The 19,800-nt window shown below is 48.7% G+C and overlaps 1 protein-coding gene across 1 annotated transcript in view; it reads left to right on the top strand.

Moving 5' to 3' along the window:
- Positions 1 to 16,153, top strand: part of LOC107117289 (uncharacterized protein K02A2.6-like) — a 115,605-nt gene extending 99,452 nt beyond the window's left edge. Inside the window, exon 4 of the mRNA XM_015419384.1 lies at positions 15,896 to 16,153. Within this exon, the coding sequence (XP_015274870.1) occupies positions 15,896 to 16,153 (258 nt within the window). The remainder of the gene's footprint in view (positions 1 to 15,895) is intronic.
- The last annotated feature ends 3,647 nt before the right edge of the window (positions 16,154 to 19,800 follow it).

Raw genomic sequence — 19,800 nt, 5'->3', positions numbered from 1 at the left:
TCACGTCTGGTACTTTTCCCCATGCTGTCTGATTTTCGTGATCTTAGTCCCATTGCATTGCTTATTCAATGTCTCGTGTTATTTGACTGCATTCGGTACAATGTGTAACCCACCTTGAGTTTCAGTGAAAAAGCCAGGCTTTAACTAAAGGAAATACATAATAAAACATTTGTTTACTTATTTACTGGCTTCACAATATTCTCAAAGCCGTTCACAACAGAACATAAAATACAAACCGCATAAATACGTTGTGCTACTGTTGATATTCGTACTTTATTAAGTTTCATTTATAGATAACAGGTCACTGCAAACAAACCCAATTTACCATTTGTTTCCAACCCATTTATCAACAACCTCTTTTACAACTTTGTTTTATAAGTGGTTGCTTATTTGTTTATATATTTTTAAAACTCCTAACATGACTTCATTCTCAAAAGGACTGGATAGATTTTGGGCCAGTTTGGTGTAGTGGTTAAGAGCAGCAGAATCTAATCTGGGGGAACTGGGTTTGATTCTCCACTCTTTCACATGCAGCTGCTGGGTGACCTTGGGTCAGTCACAGTTCTCTCAGAGCTGTTCTCTCGAGAGCAGTTCTCTCAGAGCTCTCTCAGCCCCACCTCTCTCACAGGGTGTCTGTTGTGGGGAGAGGAGGAAGGGAAGGGGATGATAAACCGCACTGAGACTCTGAGTGAAGGGCAGGGTATAAACCCAACTCTTCTTCTTCTTCTTCTGTATTGGGGGAAACTAAACACATCAGTACCATTTTCAGCAGCAGCGGTGTGTTCAGAGTCATGTCTGATTGGGCCTCTGCATCTGCTGCCACAGCAACTTCATAAGTAAACGAAAGGCAAAATGAAACACATATTATTGTAGAATTGGGGGAAAAACTTGATGAATTTCCCCCCCTCCGTGGAGCATTTAAAAGTTCCGGAACCTCCATGTCTGTTGGCATTTGATAAATCAACAGGCACGCAGATCGGATCAGTTCCCTACGCCTGTTGCAGCAATCAATAATAGAAAAATACTTTTAGGGCAGTAATGTTGGGATGGGAGATTAAAACTGGAGCTATCAATTCGGGGAAGCATTAAAGGAGGGGGTTACTACAGCTCCCTTCAGTCGTAACTCCTCCCTCCCTCCCTGGTTTTTGTACGATCCCTGCTAACAAAAGTTCAGGAATCCCACCAAAGAGCACAGCACAGAGACAGAGAATCTGCAAACTATTGTTATGGTGGAACAATTATGCCTATCCCACCCCATCAACGCACATGGCAATTTACGAAAATTAAATCAAACAGCCCCCTTGCCGAAATGTGCTTCCTGAAATACAAATAAAGGGGGGGGGGACACATTGGGAAGGAGAGGAGTCAGAGAATAAAACATGAACGTGAGCCAATGCAAATATGCGCTGAAAAAACTTCCTAATGACTGTGATCATCCCAAATTAGAATATGGGGCAGCATCGAGACAGCTGGAAACAGAAACCATCCATGGTGCTCAGGAGCCTGCCTATCAGTTGGGCTGCTATTATTATTATTATTGTTGTTGTTGTTGTTATGTAGTATATTTGGTTTCTGTCAGGGTGTAGGCAAATTCAGTTTCTGTGGCTGGACCATTCAACAGCGTCGTTCCAGCAGCTGTTCTTATTATGTGAAAGTGAGAGTACTCATCTGCAGACCTCACAATCTGAACCGGACCAGAGTTGCTCTGTGAGTTTCGCACTTTGCCCATCCTCCTTGGTAGAAAACCGTAAATCAGCTGAAGCATCTCATCCAGTGGAGGGAACCTGGCTCAGTGGTAGAGCTTCTGCTTGGCATGCAGATGGTTCCAGGTTCAACCCGAAGAAGAAGAAGAAGAGGAGGAGGAGATTGGATTTATACCCCACCCTTCACTAGCCAAAGGAGTCTCAGTACAGTTTACAATCTCCTGTCCCTTCCCCTCCCCACAAGAGACATCCTGTGAGGTAGGTGGGGCTGAGAGAGCTCTTTCGAGGACTGCCCTTGAGAGAACAGCTCTGAGAGAACTTGTGACTGACCCAAGGTCACACCAGCAGCTGCATGTGGAGGAGCGGGGAATCAAACCTGGTTCTCCCAGATTAGAGTCCACACTCCTAACCACCACACCAAACTGGCTCTGGGTACAATGGGGTACAATGCCAAACAGTCCAGCTTCCAAAGTGACCATTTTCTCCCGGGGAACACCTGGAGATCAGTTTTAATCCTAGGCCTTCTCCAGCCACTACCTGGAGGCTGGCAACCCTGCAGCCCATAGAGGGTCTACAACAGGAAGGGCAATGGAATCCTACATCTCACTTCCGTAACTTTGATTTAGAATTTGCAGGGAAGCGGGGTAGGGGTAGGGGGAGAAAGCCGCCTCCGGGAACAAAAAGCATCGCTCCTCCCTTTTGTCGCCTGTGCCCGAGACAACCGGGCCACAGCAGTTTTGTGGAGGAATGACAGTGGACGTGTGTGCAGGGACACCCTGAAGCCATTCAGGGACGCTGTTTGGCTCAACCCCGGGGGCTCCTTCCTTAGAAAGCGTCAGTCTCAACGGGGCCGAAAGGAAGGACTTGCTGGAGACCAGCTCATGAATAGGGTCTGTCAAGTGTGCGGTGATTGAGGTACAGGAGGGAGGGGCGACTGAGGTGGTACAGCAGCCAGGGGTCAGCCCGGAGGAGCATCTGTTGAGGCCCAAGCCATATGGAGGCACGAGTTTCTCTTTACCTTCTGCCTTCCTCCCCATTGTGTGAGGGGAAATGGTGGGGGGCCCGACAGGGGACAGCTGTCATCTCAAAGGCCTTTTACAGGCTCACGGCAAGCGGGGGACACATAAAAGGGTATTCTGTCCACCCACCCCTCTTCCTACAAGCTCTGCCCAAATTACAAATCACTGAGCTACTCAACCCACGGGGACAGATGTGGCTCACAAACCACATCCCGAGCCAGCCTTCATGCCTAGGGCACAGTTCCTAAATGGGAAGATGCTGGGGCTCAGGCCTGTGCAGGATCCTTCCCATTCCTATCTCGTAGGGAGCCACTTGGATGAACGCGGTGGTCACAGCAACTCTGCGCCACGAGGCCCACAATATTATCACCTCACAAATTAGGTTGCCAGGCAGTCCCTATAGGGGAGCTCTAGGAAAAACATAGAGTTTCTGGCGATTCCTAGAGCTACCCTGTGTCCAAGGGTGGATTAACCATTAAGCAGACTAAGCACATGCTTAGGGCACCAGGGCCAAAGGGGGCACCACAATGTTGGGAAAAGGGTGAAAAGGGAAAACAAATGAATGAAGATTTGTAAAAAAAATAATATGATAAAACTAGTGCAAACTGATCATGGTACACCCTAGCGTTTCACAACTGAAATGTGTAAAAAAACCAAACAGATCAGTTATGCTTCTAGAAACACTCAACTCACTGTGTATATTAACAATTGAAGCAGACATTCTGAGAGGTATTAATTTCGAGGATGTTATCAGTGATTTTGTGAAAATGAAATGTAGAAAAATGCCTTTCAGGTCATGAATATTGGAACTTTGATACATTTAACTTGTGAAATATTAAAATAGAGGTTGTATTGCATTTTTGTAGAACTTTATGTAGCCCAAGCTTGGCTTAGTTTGTACAGTATATTGTGTTATCATAGGAATAAATTTTTGTATTGCTGCAATCTAGGCTTCCCAAGTCCCCCTGGGGGACGGGGAAACCCCGCCCCAGAGGCCTCTTCCCCGCCGGGCCTCTCCCCCACCATAGAGAACAATGGAGGGGATGGGGCAAGCTGTTTGAGGGCCCGTAGAATTGGACCCCCCAGTCCAATGTTCTTCAAACATGGTTCTTATCTTGGGAAGAGGTTCCATCAGCTACCCTGCGAGTTTGGAGCCCCTCCCTCAAACTCCCTTCCCTCCAGCCCCTAGAATATACCCTAAGATTTCGCCATTGACTTCAATGGCCCATAGGATATAATGGGGCCGAGTTGCTGCCGAAATTTGGCAGCAATTCGGCGGCAAGCCGATTCAGATTAGAGAATCTGAATCGGCCTGCAGCAGCCCGAAAGGGGTCCGAATGGGCCACGAACCGAATGCACATCCCTAATAAGAGAATGAGAGAGATTGTAAACACAAACAGCTTTATTGGATACAAAATAAATTAAAAAAAATAACAGCCTGGTGGAACTCTCTAGTTGATGACATCCGTGCCCTGTGGGATCTAACTCAGTTCCGCAGGGCATGTAAGACAGAGATGTCCTGCTAGGCCTACAGTTGAGGACAGCAATGGCCTTACAATGTCTGGCCTATGATTCACCCTATGGAGGGAGAGAAATGCAGTAAACACCAGTGATAATCTGCTTGATGTCTATTGTTTTATCTGTAGTTAATTATTATCTATCTTATATTTAAATGCTGTATGTTTTAATAAAGTTGTACACTGCCCTGATCCCTTCAGGGGAGGGTGGTTTATAAATAAATAAATAAATAAATAAATAAATAATAAAAAGAACCTATACTAAACACCTGAGAAACAGTGTGTGTGTGAACATGATCTGGGGGTACGTGTGGACCATAAGTTAAATATGAGCAGCCGCTGTGATGCAGTGACGAAAAAGGCTAATGTGATCTTGGGGTATATCAACAGAGGCATAACATCAAAACTGCAAGGTGTCATAGTCCCTGCATTGGTCAGGCCGCACCTGGAGTATTGTGTGCAGTTCTGGAGGCCTCACTTCAAAAAGGATGTGGACAGTGGAGCGGGTGCAGAGGAGAGCAACGAGGATGATCAGGGGCCTGGAGACCGAGCCCTGTGAGGAAAGACTGAGGGACCTGGGAATGTTCAGTCTGGAGAAGAGGAGGTTGAGGAGGGACAGGATTGCTCTCCTGAAGTACTTGAAGGGCTGTCACTTAGAGGAGGGCAGGGAGCTGTTCCTGTTGGCAACAGAGGAGAGGACTTGCAATAACTGGGTGGAAATTAAGGGCGAGAAGGTACTGGCTGGATATCAGGGAAAACATTTTTACAGTAAGAGTTGTTCAGCAGTGGTATCAGCTGCCTCAGGAGGTGGTGAGCTCCCCCTCACTGGCCATCTTTAAGCAGTGGCTGGACAAACAGTTGTCAGGGATGCTCTAGGCTGTTCCAGCATTGAGTGAAGGGTGGGACTAGATAGCCTGCATAACCCTTTCCAACTCTGTGATTCTATGATTTCAGAATTGATTCTCTAAGCACACTCACAAACTCCAACAAGAGGGTGCACTTGTTAAAGAGAGAAGGAAGGGATTTGGGAAGTTTTAGGGAAGGGGCATACAACCTTAAATCCAGGGCTTAATGTCTGGAGAGGTCCAGGAGCAGACGCAGCAGAGGTCCAAGGAGCTTGGCATCGAGGAGGAAATGGGGCGCCTGCAAAGCAATTGTAGGGGTGTCCAGGCAATAGGAGAACCTGGCACACTTTCCACAGACTTGAGATGCTCTTTTTATGGGGAAGGGTCCCCTAGCTAGACAAGGGAACCCAGGGGCTTGATTGGTTCAAGATATGAAGCTTGAATTCGAGAGCCAGTTTGGTGTAGTGGTTAAGTGCACGGACTCTAATCTCGGAGAACCGGGTTTGATTCCCCACTCCTCCACTTGCACCTGGCTGGATGACCTTGGGCAAGCCGTAGTTCTGATAAGAGCTGTCCTTGAAAAAGAGCAGTTTCTGTCAAGAGCTCTCTCAGTCCCACCTACCTCACAGGGTGTCTGTTGTGGGGAGAGGAAGAGAAATGAGTTTGTAAGCCACTCTGAGACTTCTTTGGGTAGTGAAGGGTGGGGTATAAATCCAATCTCTTCTTCTTATTCTTCTTCCGAGCAGTTGGAAGGTAGGGAAATACACGACATTCCAAGGTAGGGCAATCGATGAGCACTTTTAGCATATTGACAAAGAACTGTGCAAGAATGGTGGGTTTAAATGTCCTCTTGATGGCTCAGTTCATCCTGGGTGGATCAGATGTTCGGCTGTCTTTATCAGTGGCTGGATTAAGGTCCACTAACTGTCTATAGCTGGAAACGGTTCACATTACCTTGATGAAGTATCCCTTGGAAGGGATGTGATTGTATTAAGCATGCCTGGGATCTAGGCAGACACCTCCGGGGTGTGTCGGGATACTGGGTGATGTCCTCAGTGTTGAACGCTCTTTTGTTCTTAAGCAGGATATGCCACAGAGCTTGAGGGGATTGCACTTAATCAGTATTTAATTCCAGCACACCCGTCCTCTTCTTTCCTGGGATTTTCCAATGCCACGGCTGAACCCAGGTGTCTTTAAGAGACTCTCCGAGTTTCAGGTCCCCTGGCAGGTAGGCCCTAAAAGAGGGCGCCTATTAAAACAATTAAGTCCAAAATAAAAGGGGGACCCTACTATCTAAGGGGGGTCTCGGCTGGAGGAGGGGGCGGGGTCATAAGAACATAAGAGAAACCAATGTTGGATCAGGCCAATGGCCCATCCGGTCCAACAATCTGTGTCACACAGTGACCAAAAATGCCAGGTGCCATCAGGAGGTCAAGCAGTGGGTCCAGGACACTAGAAGCCCTCCCACTGTTGACCCCCCCAAGCACCAAGAATCCAGAGCATCCCTTGCCCCAGACTGAGAGTTCCTATCTATACCTTGTGGCTAATATCACTGATGGACCTCTGCTTTATATGTTTATCTAATCCCCTCTTGAAGCCATCCATGCTTGTAGCTGCGACCACCTCCTGTGGCAGTGAATTCCAAGTGTTAATCACTCTTTGGTCCTCACACATTCTTCAAGAGTAGCCCCAAGTCTAATGCATTTCAGTAGTCCAGTTTAGATGTAACTAAAGCATGGGTCACTGTGGCAGGAACTGACTGAACCAGGAATGAATGCAGCTGATGCTCCAGCCAAAGCTGGGCAAAAACTGGTCTCGAAGAAGGATTGCTAATCTCCAGGTGGCGGTCGGAGATCTGCTATTACAACTGATCTCCAGGCGATAGAGATCAGTTCACCTGGAGAAAATGGCCGCTTTGCAAGGTGTACTCTATGGCATTATACACCATTGAAGTCCCTCCTGTCCCCAAACCCCAACCTCCTCAGTCTCCACCCCCAAAATCTCCAGGTATTTACCAACCCGGAGCTGGCAACCTTATTTCTAAGGTGCTACTGGGCTCGAACATAAAACCATATGGGCTGGCTCTTTGTTGAGGGACTGTGAAACGGGGCCCAAAATTGGACTTTCGTGACTGGATAGCCATATACCTGTCGGCTTCCTCTTTAATGCTTTGCTTTCTGGCTGGAGTTAAAGGGACATCGAAATCTCATGATGTCGGTGTGAATTTGCCTGACAAGCATCCCAGGTAGCTTCAGAGGTCATTTCGGGGGGGATCGCGGGGGATCGCAGTTCCCCTGGGTGAGGTACAGGGGCGGGGCACATGACAAAGCCCCGCCCCCTGCTTCCGACTGCCCCGCTTCCGGCCCTCATTCAGCCAGGAGGAGGATGGAGAAGAGGGAGGGTAAGTTGCTTCCTCCCTGCCTCTCCCCACCCCTGCCTGCCTGGGGCCAGGGAGGGCCTTCGTGGGGCTTCCTTGCACTCCCGCCGGCCTTGCAGGTCCACCGCCGGGCCCCTCATGGGGCTCGGCAGTGGAGCTGCAAGGCCGGCGGCCGCCGGGACCGTTGGGGGCGGGGTGTGTGGCCTTATGACACACTTCCGGTGATGTCAGGGTGTGTGGCATATGCTAATGAGTTATGCTAATGGGTTCCCCTAGCTCTTTTTCTATGAAATGACCCCTGGGTAGCTTGATCAACAAACATACCTGGGAATGGAAGTCCTAGTGTCCAACCTCCCATGCCTGTTGCGAAGATTAAACAGATACAAGAACACGCTTCTACACAGGGAAGTGAGAGGTACATAATAAAGAATAATGATGCTAATAATTTACCGGCTTGCTGGGACAGAGGGATTAACGATAATGAGTGGAACTAGACAACCCCCCCCCCCCCTTTGGAATTCTGCCAGGTTTTGAAATATGTTTATTTAAAGATGTGGTGGAGAGGAGTCGTAATCCAGAACTAATTACACAGCTGTTGAAAAGCCCAGTAAATATGTGTTACTCAGGGACATATAATACCTTTGATGTAGTTGTAATCCGACAGAAGTTATTATAGGTTTCCACAGCTGCGAAGCATTCCGGTTTAGTGTGGATCTCTCTCTCTCTTCTTTTCTCTTTCACTCTGTGGCAGTTGGTAGGAGCCGGAATGAAAACTGAGCTACCGAAGCAAAAGGGGAGGGGGGAAAGATGCAGATACAGAACAGAGAAAAGAGACATTTACAGAAGGGCATTAGCCTGTCACAAGGCTTAAGAGGGGTTTAGGAGATCAGGAAATCATCTCCACAGAAACCAGGCCCGGCTTGATTTCGACCAGGCCCTTTCGTCAAGGCAACGCAAAGCTCGAAACCGAAGAGAAACGGAGGATTCTCAAGACACTTCGGTGCAGAGAGGGGAAAACACGTTGCTATAAAAATAACACGCCGTTCACAAAACGTAGGGTTGCCAGCCTGCAGGTGGGGCCTGGGGATCTCCCGCTTTTACAACGGATCTCCAGCTGACAGAGATCACCTCCCCTGGAGAAACTGGCTGCCTTGAAGGGTGGACTCTGTGGCATTGTACCATACTGAGGCCCCTCCCCTCCCCAAACCCCGCCCACTCCTGGATCCACCCCCAAAGTCTCTAGGTATTTCCCAACCCAGACCTGGCAACCCTAACAAAAAGAGAAGGGATTTCTGTCAAAGCGAAAACACAGCGAGGACAACAGTCGCATAGTAAAATAGTCAACCTGTTATCGTCTGACTGGTCGATGATGAAGCTGGAAGCTCTTCGGGATTTGTAAACCGGGAGGGGAGGGGAGGATGGCGGCGGGGGGGGGAAGGTCTGGAACATAGTGCTGCTTTCGTCCCCCCAGAGCCTCTGGAATTGCAGCTGAGGGATAAAGAGATTTCGCAGGAGCCCATCAGGCATTAAATGGATCATTTGCTGCATCTACCGGGCACTTAATAACACTCTCCTGTTATGCCCCAGGCAGACGGCTTCCCAAAGGCCTTCAAGGTCTTGGCAAGGAAGAATAACACCAAGGGGTGGGGGGTGGGGACTGACCTTGCTACTAAGAGGGCCACTTTGCCAACTGAAGCCAGTCCAACTCTTTTTCTTTTTACCTCTTGGCTGGGTTTGTATGCGTGTGTCTATTTTTAACCTTTGCCTTGGTCCTTCTTTGTTTTTGTTATTTTTTGTTTTTGCTTCTTTTTTTGCTGTCAATTCGCAGCCAACTCATGGCGACCCTGTAGGGTTTTCAAAGCACGAGATGAGCGGAGGTGGCTTGCCATCGCCTACCAGTTTGGTGTAGTGGTTAGGAGCCTGGACTCTAATCTGGGAGAACCGGGTTTGATTCCCCACTCCTCCACTTGCAGCTGCTGGCGTGACCTTGGGGCAGTCACAAGTTCTCTCAGAACTATTCTCTCGGGAGCAGTCCTCGAGAGAGAGCTCTCTCAGCCCCACCTACCTCACGGGGAGTCTGTTGTGGGGAGGGGAAGGGAAAGGAGATTCTAAGCCACTCTGAGACTCCTTCCAGTAGTGAAAGGAGGGGTATAAATCCAATCTCTTCTTCTTCTTCTTAGTGACTTGTTGGTCTCCCATCCAAGTACTAACCAGTGCCAAACTTGCTTAGCTATGGGCTAGCCGTGGCCATCCAGGTCAGGGAGAGGCCCGGCTTGGCAAAGCAGCCCTGGTATTCCTTGGTGGTCTCCCATCCAAATACTAACCAGGACCAACCCTGCTTAGCTTCCAAGATCTGAGGAGATCGGACTAGCCGGGGCCATCCATGTCGAGGTGGTGCTTCTTAGCATCTTTAAAGACTGTTGTCTTGATCCCACTACCCTTATCTGGGATCCTCTTCTACGCCTGGGCAAAATTCTGGAAGTCCCTCCAAAAGGAGACTTGTTTGTGCCCTCTTCCTCCAGCTCTTTTGTTGCCCTCTTCCACCAGCAGATGAAGACTTTTGTTTTGTTCAGGGCTTTTTTTTTGTAGAAAAAGCCCAGCAGGAACTCATTAGCATAATAGGCCACACCCAACAGCAGAAACTCATTAGCATATTGAGCCACGCCCCCTGGCATCACAGCTCATTAGCATAGACCACACCCCCATGTTACCACACTCACCTTTTGCTGCTGCTTCTGTTTACTCTGTTTGTTGTCAAAACCCTGGGCTTTTTTTTTGTAGCAGGAACTCCTTTGCATGTTAGGCCACACACCCCTAATGTAGCCCATCCTAATGAGTCCAACTCAGGAGCCAGCCGGAACTCCGTTCCTGTGCGTTCCTGCCCAAAAATAGCCCTGGTTTTGTTTTGTGTGGCATTCCCTCAGTGATCCCTCCTTCCTAACTAATGTTTTGCTTTCAATGTTTTCCATGTTTCAGTTCATATGTGTGTATATACACACACATATACAGAAAGAGAGAGAGAGAGAGAGAGAGAGAGAGAGTTCTGGTTTTATTTTATTATTTATTATTTATGTTATTTATAGCCTGTTTGGTGTCGTGGTTAAGTGCGTGGACTCTAATCTGGGAAAACTGGGGTTGATTCCCCACTCCTCCACTTGCAGCTGCTAGATGACCTTGGCCAAGCCATAGTTCTTTCAGAGCTGTTCTCTCGACAGTTCTGGAAAGAGCTCTCTCAGCCCCACCTACCTCACAGGGTGTCTGCTGTGTGGAGGGGAAGGGAAAGGAGAATGTAAGCCGCTATGAGATTTCGAGTGAACGGAGGAGTATAAATCCAATCTCTTATTTTTCTCCTCCTCCTCCCCCTCCTCCCTGGGACTCAAGGCAGATTCTACAGAGTGGGTCTATATACAATCAGCAGGACGGGACATTCCATAAATGATGAAATAGGATTTGGGTTTGAGAACCAACCAGAAACCTAAAAAAACAAAACCGAAGCAAAGCCTAAGTGTGAACACAACGCATTCAGTGATGCAAAATTCCACAGCAGGAGCCTGGTTTCTTTTTTTATTATTATTTTAGAAGGGCTTATTTAAAAAATACAGAAGTAATATTACATTCAGCCCAGCTGCAGATATGATTAACATATATACATTAAGTTGGGAAGGAATTTTTTTTTAAAAAAAATCTGGGTATTGGCCAGTCCCTAGTATAAGAACATAAGAGACGCCAATGTTGGATCAGGCCAAAGGCCCACCCAGTCCAACACTCTGTCACACAGTGGTCAAAAATACCAGGTGCCATCAGGAGGTCCAGCAGTGGTGCCAGGACACTAGAAGCCCTCCCACTGTTGACCCCCCCCAAGCACCAAGAAGACAGAGCATCCCTTGCCCCAGACATAAGAACATAAGAGACGCCAATGTTGGATCAGGCCAAAGGCCCATCCAGTCCAACACTCTGTCACACAGTGGCCAAAAATACCAGGTGCCAAAAATTCTGCCAATACCCCAGCAAATCTCCTAAAGACAGGATTGGGTGTATCGTTTCTTTGGTGGGAAGGGGCCATTCTGAGAAGTGTTCGTGGACTCCTGGGTTGCCATTGTGAGGTTAGAAAGGGGAAACATTTGTAGGATCCTAGTTTCGCCAAACTATACACAGTAGCATAGACCACACAGACCCAAATAATTTGTCCAAGTAATTTTGTGAATCATTTAAAATGTTTTAATGATCTGTCGTTATTGTTGTTGTTGTTGTTGGGTGTGTTTTCGTGGTTTTAAAATGTGATTTTATTATTATACTAGGGAGCAAAGCCCATTGTGGACGGAGACAATGAGCCCCTAGACAGGTAGGGTGGGTGAGTGGGTGGGTGGGGAAAGAAAGCTGGGGAAGGAAAGGAAGAGAGACAGAGAGGAAGGCAGGAGGGGCTGCAGAAGATCCTCCCATCCATCCGGCTTCCCAGGTGGGCAAGAGAAGCGGTGCGGGTGGGGGAGGCGTAAGAAAGCCTCCTCCGTCTGTCCGGCTTCCCGGGTGGGTTGGCGAAGTGGGGGGGTGGGGGAGGGAAATCCGGCCGCGGCGTGGGGTGCATTGCCAGCGCGCCCTCAGACACAGGGCTCGCCTCCTGGCTCCCAGCCCATGGCAGGGCAGTAGCCTTGAGCGGCAGCTGGGCAACACAACCAATGGAAGGTGGGGAAGCTCCTGACGGACAGCGCAAGCTTCCAAAGACTGTTTGGTGTGCATTTTCTCTCCGCTGCGTGAAGCTGCATCTGAGGTGGGACGTAGGCGGCATGGCCAATGGAAGCCGGGGAAGCTTTTGACGGACAGTTCAGCCGTCGAAACACTGTTGGTGTGCATTTTCTCTCCTCTGCGTGACTCTGCGTCTTATTCAATTATATATAAGGGAGAGATATGTTTTAATTTGTTAGCAGCCTTGGTGGCCTCTGTGAGGGCAGAAATAAAGGTTGCTATAACTGTTGTAAAATAAAATCAGCGATCAGTAAATGAGAATACCCACGAGGCACAGGTAACTTGCATGACCTCCCTGAAATCTATGCTCTGCGCAACGTGGTTTGTTTTCTCTATGCAGAACATGTAACAGATGTTTTAAGTAGCAAACGCCCTGTATAATTTCCCACCATATGTATCTATCCTGCCATACCTTGCCTTGCTATTCATTTGCTTTGTGCGAGATTTCCTTGCAAGTGCTCGGGGGGGGAAAAAGAAAGTTGTGAAAGTTTGGTGTAAAAAACCACCCACAAATATACTCCCTCATACAGTAGGGTTGCCAGCTCTGGGTTGGGAAATACCTGGAGATTTTGGGGGTGGAGCCTGAGGAGGGAGGGGCTTGGGGAGGGGAGGGCCTTCAGTGGGGTATGATACCATGGAGTCCACCTTCCAAAGCAGCCATTTTCTCCAGGCAAACTATTCTCTGTTGCCTGGAGATCAGTTGAAATAGCAGGAGATTTCCAGCCACCACCTGGAAGTTGGCAACCCTACCATATAGCTACAATCTCAATCTCTCTCTCTCTCTCTCTCTCTCTCTCTCTCCCTCTCTCCCTCCCCTCCCTCCACAAACCACCCCATGTACTAATGGCAGGCTGGCTTCATGGACAGCAGCAATCTCTCTGTAATGTATTCTATGTGATGCCAACTGAATACATGTGTTATTGTGAACCTCCCCATTGAAACCTAATGTTAAGCTTCATCCTGGGCTAGGATCCAAAGACATCCTATCAGAAGACTAGCCCAGGAAACTGCGTCCAATCACTTCACTGCTAGCTCCCCGAGCGGGAACGTTCGTGATTGGTCCTTATCATTTCAACCTCATTGGTTGGTTATGTGTACAGTGGGTGTGGCTATATTAGCCGGGAATGTTTAAAAGCAGGACAGCTGCAATATCAGAGCTGTTCTGGCTGACTGATGTTGATCCGTGTTAGAGTTGTGTGCGTTCTTGCTGAATCACTCTCTGACTGCTTTTGTTAAGTGAGCGACTTAACACTCTCAATCTCTTTTTCTTCCCTCCCTCCACCAATGGACCTGGAAAATAAGGGTGAGCAAAAAGCAAGTTGTTCTTAGATTCGGGTCACTTGAACTAGGAGAACTTGCCGGAGAAAGCTAATACTGGGCCCGGTGGACCAATGAGGGCCCAAACAGACAATGTGAAGATTACGGATTTTGGTCATCCCATCAAATGCCAATTGGAAGCTTGTGTAAAAGTTTGCCTTGGGGCCATGCAGGGAGGAGAGAGGGAGGGGATTTAAACCTTCAACTTCCTCTCATTTTTGCTACCTGCAACTGCTCCTCTCCCGTTGTCTTCTTAGTATTTTAAAGGAGAAAAGATGCTGTTTAAAAACAAATTCCTTTTACATCTGAACAAGATGCTGGTTTCAGGTCAAACATAAGAGCATAAGAGAAGCCAATGTTGGAACAGGCCAATGGCCCATCAAGTCCAACCTTCTGTCACACAGTAGTCAAAAATACCAGGTGCCATCAGGAGGTCCGCCAGTGGGGCCAGGACACTAGAAGCCCTCCCACTCTTGCCCCCCCCCCAAGCACCAAGAATACACAGCATCACTTGCCCCAGACCGAGAGCTCCTATCTATAAAGGTAAAAGTTTGCCTTGCTCCAAAGCCAGTCGAATCCGACTCTAGGGATGCGGTGCTCATCTCAGTTTCCAAGCCAAAGAGCCAGCACTGTCCGAAGACATTTCCGTGGTCATGTGGCCGGAATGACTAGACGCCGAGGTGCAAGGAACACTGTTACCTTCCCATCGAAGTAGTACCTATTTATCTACTTGCAATTTCTTGCTTTCGAACTGCTAGGTTGGCAGGAGCGGGGACCAGAGATGGGAGCTCACTCCGTTATGTGGCACTCGGGTCTCGAACTGCTGAACTACCGACCTTCCAGTCTGCAGCCCAGTGTTTTAACCACTTGAGTTATCTATACCTTGTGGCTAATAGCTACTGATGGACCTCTGCTCCATATCTCTATCCAATTCCCTCATGAAGCCGTCACAAAACCGAGAGGCAGTTTAAAGAATAAATATCTCTCTCCCTTTCCTCTATGAGCCCTGTATGTTCCCAAGGCGAATTGAGGCTGCTTGAGCCTGCAATTGAGATTTTATGGATGGAATGAAATGTATGGTTTTCATCTCATCTGTTTCAGCCCTCAGTGTCAGGCAAGCCTGAATGGATGTATTTAAAGAGCCGCCCTTGCCTACTGATAAGGAAGTCCCTCACATGTCAAATCCATTTATTGAATGTATTTATATCTTTACATATTTCCCAGGGTGTTGATTTACTTAAATATAATTTGGCCTTGAAACGCATTCTCCAGCACATGCTCCTAACCAGAGTGCGCTTCTCATTCTGTTTCATTTTCAGCTTTTTGAATCATGAATATTTTGGGAATCGTGCGTTTCTGTAGGAAATCCTCTCCCCAGAGGCCTGCAAATGAGTCCTTCCTCTTATGGAGATTGCTGGAGAAGAAGAAGAAGAGAGGAAGAGATTGGATTCATACCCCGCCCTTCACTACCCAAAGGAGTCTCAGAGTGGCTTACAAACTCCTTTCCCTTCCCCTCCCCACAACAGACACCCTGTGAGGTGGGTGGGGCTGAGAGAACTCTGACACAAACTGCCTTTTTGCAAGGACAGCTGTGCCAGAGCTTGTGACTGACCCAAGGTCATCCAGCAGGTGCAAGTGGAGGAGTGGGGGAATCAAACCCGGTTCTCCCAGATTAGAGTCCACACACTTAACCACTACACCAAACTGGCTCTTGAAGTTTGAAGATGGACAGAATAGGATCAAGGACACAATAAAACAAGTAATAATGCATCAGGCCATGGTTCCAATTAACCTAGTACCAGCCGATCAGACTGACAGCATATCTGGAGGAGGAACAGGAGAAGGAGGAGGAGGAGAGGAGGAGAAGGAGCAGGAGATTGGATTTATACCCCGCCCTTCGCTACCCAAACGAGTCTCAGAGTGGCTTTCCCTTCCCCTCCCCACAACAGACACCCTGTGAGGTAGGCGGGGCTGAGAGAGCTCTGACAGAAACTGCTCTTTTTCAAGAACGGCTGTGCCAGAACTACGGCTTGCCCAAGGTCATCCAGCAGATGCAAGTGGAGGAGTGGGGAATCAAACCCGGTTCTCCCAGATTAGAGTCCGTGCACTTAACCACGACACCAACAGGAGGAGACTGAGGGGGGACAGGATGGCTCCCTTGAAGTACCGGAAGGGCTGCCACTTGGAGGAGGGCAGGGAGCTGTTCCTGTTGGTAGCAGAGGAGAGGACTCACAACCATGGGTTTAAACTCCTGTCCACCCAGCGGCTCGAAAGCAAGTAAATAAAAAAAAAAATGCGAGTAGACAAATGGGTACCTACCCTTAGAGGGGTAGGGGGCACCCTCCTCCGGTGAGGTGTGTTGTGGAGGCACCAGCAGTGGCAGCGAGACATCGACTGCAGCAGAGCACCGGCGGTGGAGGCAGCATGGCGACGTAGCAGCAGCAGTGGCAAAAAGATCGAAGGAGCGATCCCTGGTGGCCAGCAGCAGAACACCGTATGGCTGACGACGGCAGAGGTGGAGCCCAAAGAGCATGATGACGTGGAATGCAGGCGCAGTGGAGCCCGAGGGACGCAGCCGAGGCTGGAAGCAGACATGGATCGTGTGCCGAACGGTCCCACCGAAGGAAGCCACTAAGATCCACCTGGAGCGCCAGGTCGAACGCCCGAAGACTGCCTGGGAAGAAAAACGATGCCGAGCCGGAGAAACAACAGCCCACCACCTGGGTGCTGGTAGGCAGCCCCGTCCCTGTACAATGTGGCCATAGTTAGGGGGAAAGCGTTCTTAGAACCTCCTATGTAAACCGCGCAGAGACCCCTAGGGGTTAGGGCGGTATAAGAAATCAAATAAATAAATAAATAAACTAAGGGTGATAAGGGACCGGCTGGATATTAGGGAAAACGTTTTGACAGTAAGAGTTGTGCAACAGTGGAATCAGCTGCCTAGGGAGGTGGTGAGCCCCCCCCCCCCCGAAGTCTTTAAGCAGCGGCTGGAATGAGCTCCCGGAGATCAGGGCCCTGCGGGACCTTCTACAGTTCCGCAGGGCCTGCAAGACGGAGCTCTTCCGCCAGGCTTTCCATTAGGAGCTGCCAACATTATAGAGCCCTGGCCCTTGGTTTTAACATCCAGCCTGAGCCGCAGGAAGATCTTGAGCAGAAGGATTTTTAGAGAGGACACTGAAATAAGCCACCTTGAGTAACTATCTTCAGCACTTTATGAAACTGTATTAATAATGGAATTGTTTTATATGGTTTTATGTGGTTTTAACTGTATTTTATGTACTGACTGTGAGCTGCCCTGAGCCTGCATTGTGGGGTGGGCGAGGTATAAATGTGGTAAATAAATAAAAAATAGACAATCTAAACACATGAACATATTTAAAAAACACAAACAGATAAGAACATAAGAGAAGCCATGTTGGAATAGGCCAATGGCCCACCCAATCCAACACTCTGTGTCAAACAGTGGCCACAAACCAGGTTCCATCAGGAGGTCCACCAGCAGGGCCAGAACTCCAGAAGCCCTCCCAATGTGCTCCCCCCAAGCACCAAGAATACAGAACATCGCTGCCCCAGACTGAATGTTTCAACTATGCCTTGTGGCTAATAGCCACTAATGGACCTCTGCTTCATATGTTTATTCAATTGCCCATTGAAGCTGTCTACGCTTGTAGCTCCCACCAATTCCTGGGGCAGTGAATTCCACATGTTAATTCCGCTTTGGGTGAAGAAGGACTTCCTTTTATCTGTTCTAAACGTACTGCTCATCAATTTCATGGAGTGCCCACAAGTTCTTGTACTGTGAGAAAGGGAGGAAAGGACTTCTTTCTCTACCTTCCCTATCGCGTGCATAATTTTGTAAACCCCTGTCATGTCACCCCCTCAGGCGTCGTTTCTCCAAGCTAAAGAGCCCTAACCTCTTTAACCTTTCTTCTTAGGGAAGGTGTTCCATCTCCTTAATCATTTTAGTTGCCCTTTCCTACACTTGCCCCAATGCTATAATAGCTTTTTTGAAGTGTGGTAACCAGGGGTCATTTCCTGCAGGAGCGCACAGGAGCGGCGCTCTGGCAGGTCATTTCCTGCGGGGCAGGCACATGCAACAAGCCCCGCCCCTGCTCCCAGCAGCCCTCAGTCAGAGCAAGAAGCAGCCAGGTAAGTTGCAGAGCCCCCCCCCCGGCCCAAAACAGTCCAGTGGCACCTTTAAGGCCAAGTTTTATTCAGGTACAAGCTCTCCCTCCACTACGAGGACAGATCTGCACGTTCCCCCCCCCCCAAATAGCTAGCAATCCAAAACAGTCCTGTGGAGCCTGAGTGGTGGGTGTCGCCTTCTGACACACTTCCGGTGATGTCAGGGGGTGTGGCACATGCAAATAAGTTATGCTAATGAGTTATGCTAATGAGCTCCTGCACCTCTTTTTCTACGAAATGACCCCTGGTGGTAACTAGAACTGTTCATAGATAGGAGGGCTATGAAGAGTCAGTGAGGAAATGCCAAACAGACCTGAAAGTCTTCACCTCCTGTCAGAAGACAACAGTAAAGGGAAGCAATCAAACCTCTCAAAGTGTGGAGTTCCAAAGACTGGGTGACACTGTTACCCCACCAGCATAGATTTAAGAAGCTGAATCGCTGCCTTCAATTTCTAGGGGAATTTAGCTAAATAGCAGGTGTCAGCAGGAGGTGGGGTACTAGCAAGGATCTACTACCTATATGTCTACGGGGATCTTTCCCTTTAGAAGAGTTCTCAGTAACCAGTCCAAGATTAAAGTAAAGAATGTTTTGTTGAAAGGAAATTAATACACAAGAAGTACCCAGAAAGCATACACACATACAAGGTCTATGGGAAACAAAGGGAGGAGCAGGAGAATAGTGGGGATTGAGGTGATACCTACCTACCTGAAAGCCAGTTTGATGTAGTGGCTAAGTGTGTGGACTCTAATCTGGGAGAACCAGGTTTGATTCACCACTCCTCCACATGCAGCTGCTGGTGTGACTTTGGGTCAGTCACAAGTTCTCTCAGAGATGTTCTCTCAAGAGCAGTCCCCGAAAGAGCTCTCTCAGCCCCACCTACCTCACAGGGTGTCTGTTGTGGGGAGGGGGAGGGAAAGGAGATTGTAAGCCGCTCTGAGACTCTGAGTGAAGGACGGGGTATAAATCCAATCTCCTCCTGCTCCTCACCTTCTCCTCCTTCTTCTTTCCTGAAAAAGTCGAGGAGTCCATGAAGTGAAATGGCAAAAGAAACAACACTTCATGGATAGGAAGAACCCAGTATATTGGGGGTGCGTGTCGGTAGGCGCCCAGGATAACACAAATACAGCAATGGGGCTGTGCTGAGCTAGTTATACCCCAAAAAGGTGTCCAGAGGGTTTGCTAATGTGAGGGGCCACTCAGAACAAAACATCGATGAGATTAAACAGGGGTAAAACAATGTAGTTTGGAAATGAGGCATATAGTTCCCAGGAATGAACAAAAGAGACCGTGCAGTTAGTTCTCTTCTGGATGCCAAGTGCAATTTGGGTTCAGTTCCTGATTGCTTCTCCAGTGGTGTGAAGAACTAATGGATTGCTAATTTAAAGTAATCAAAATGGAAACAATACTGCTTGATGAGCCACCTGGGTCTGGGGTGTGGAGAAGGTGTAGAAGCCAGGAGTTTTTATTATAAAGGAAATGTGGGGAGGAAGGATGAGGCGAGATTCATAGGGTTAGGGACTGAAGTTGTATCTGTTGTTAGGGCAGCCAGTCCGACTCTACCCCTGATGACCTGGATCAGGCGTTTCAGGCCGTGGCGGCCTGGCTCAGACTGAGTCGATTTAAACTGAATCCGATGAAGACAGAGGTCCTGTGCCTGAGTCGGAGCGGGTCGAGGGTAGGGATCCCACTACCGGCCTTCGATGGGGCGCTGTTCGTGCCAGCACCAAAGGTCAGGGATTTGGGAGTGCTCCTGGATGCCACCTTAACAATGGAGGCCCAGGTAGCAGCCACTGCCCAGGCAGCCTTTTACCCCCTGCGGCTGATCAGGCAGTTGGTTCCTATGCTGCCCTCAGTCAGCGTTATCTGTAGTTTAGTAAAACTGCTCTGTATCTTTAAGACTTGTGCACCTGGGAATTGGAGTCCACAGTTAGGGGTCCCAGAAGCTTCCCTCTGACTGGCTCATTAAGAGTAATTTCCTGAGCTCAGAGGCGCAAAGATAGGAGAGGGGAAGCCCATCTCTTTCTCACCGCGGCTATTGAACTAATCTAGATCACAACATGTAACTTTCCACCCAGCTTTCCGGACGATTGTGAGTA

This window comes from Gekko japonicus, unplaced genomic scaffold, assembly GCF_001447785.1.
Source record: "Gekko japonicus isolate JY-2015 unplaced genomic scaffold, Gekko_japonicus_V1.1 scaffold461, whole genome shotgun sequence".
NCBI lineage: Eukaryota > Metazoa > Chordata > Lepidosauria > Squamata > Gekkonidae > Gekko > Gekko japonicus.
Note: the sequence above shows the minus strand (reverse complement) of the source record. Positions and strands in the feature narration are given on the sequence as shown.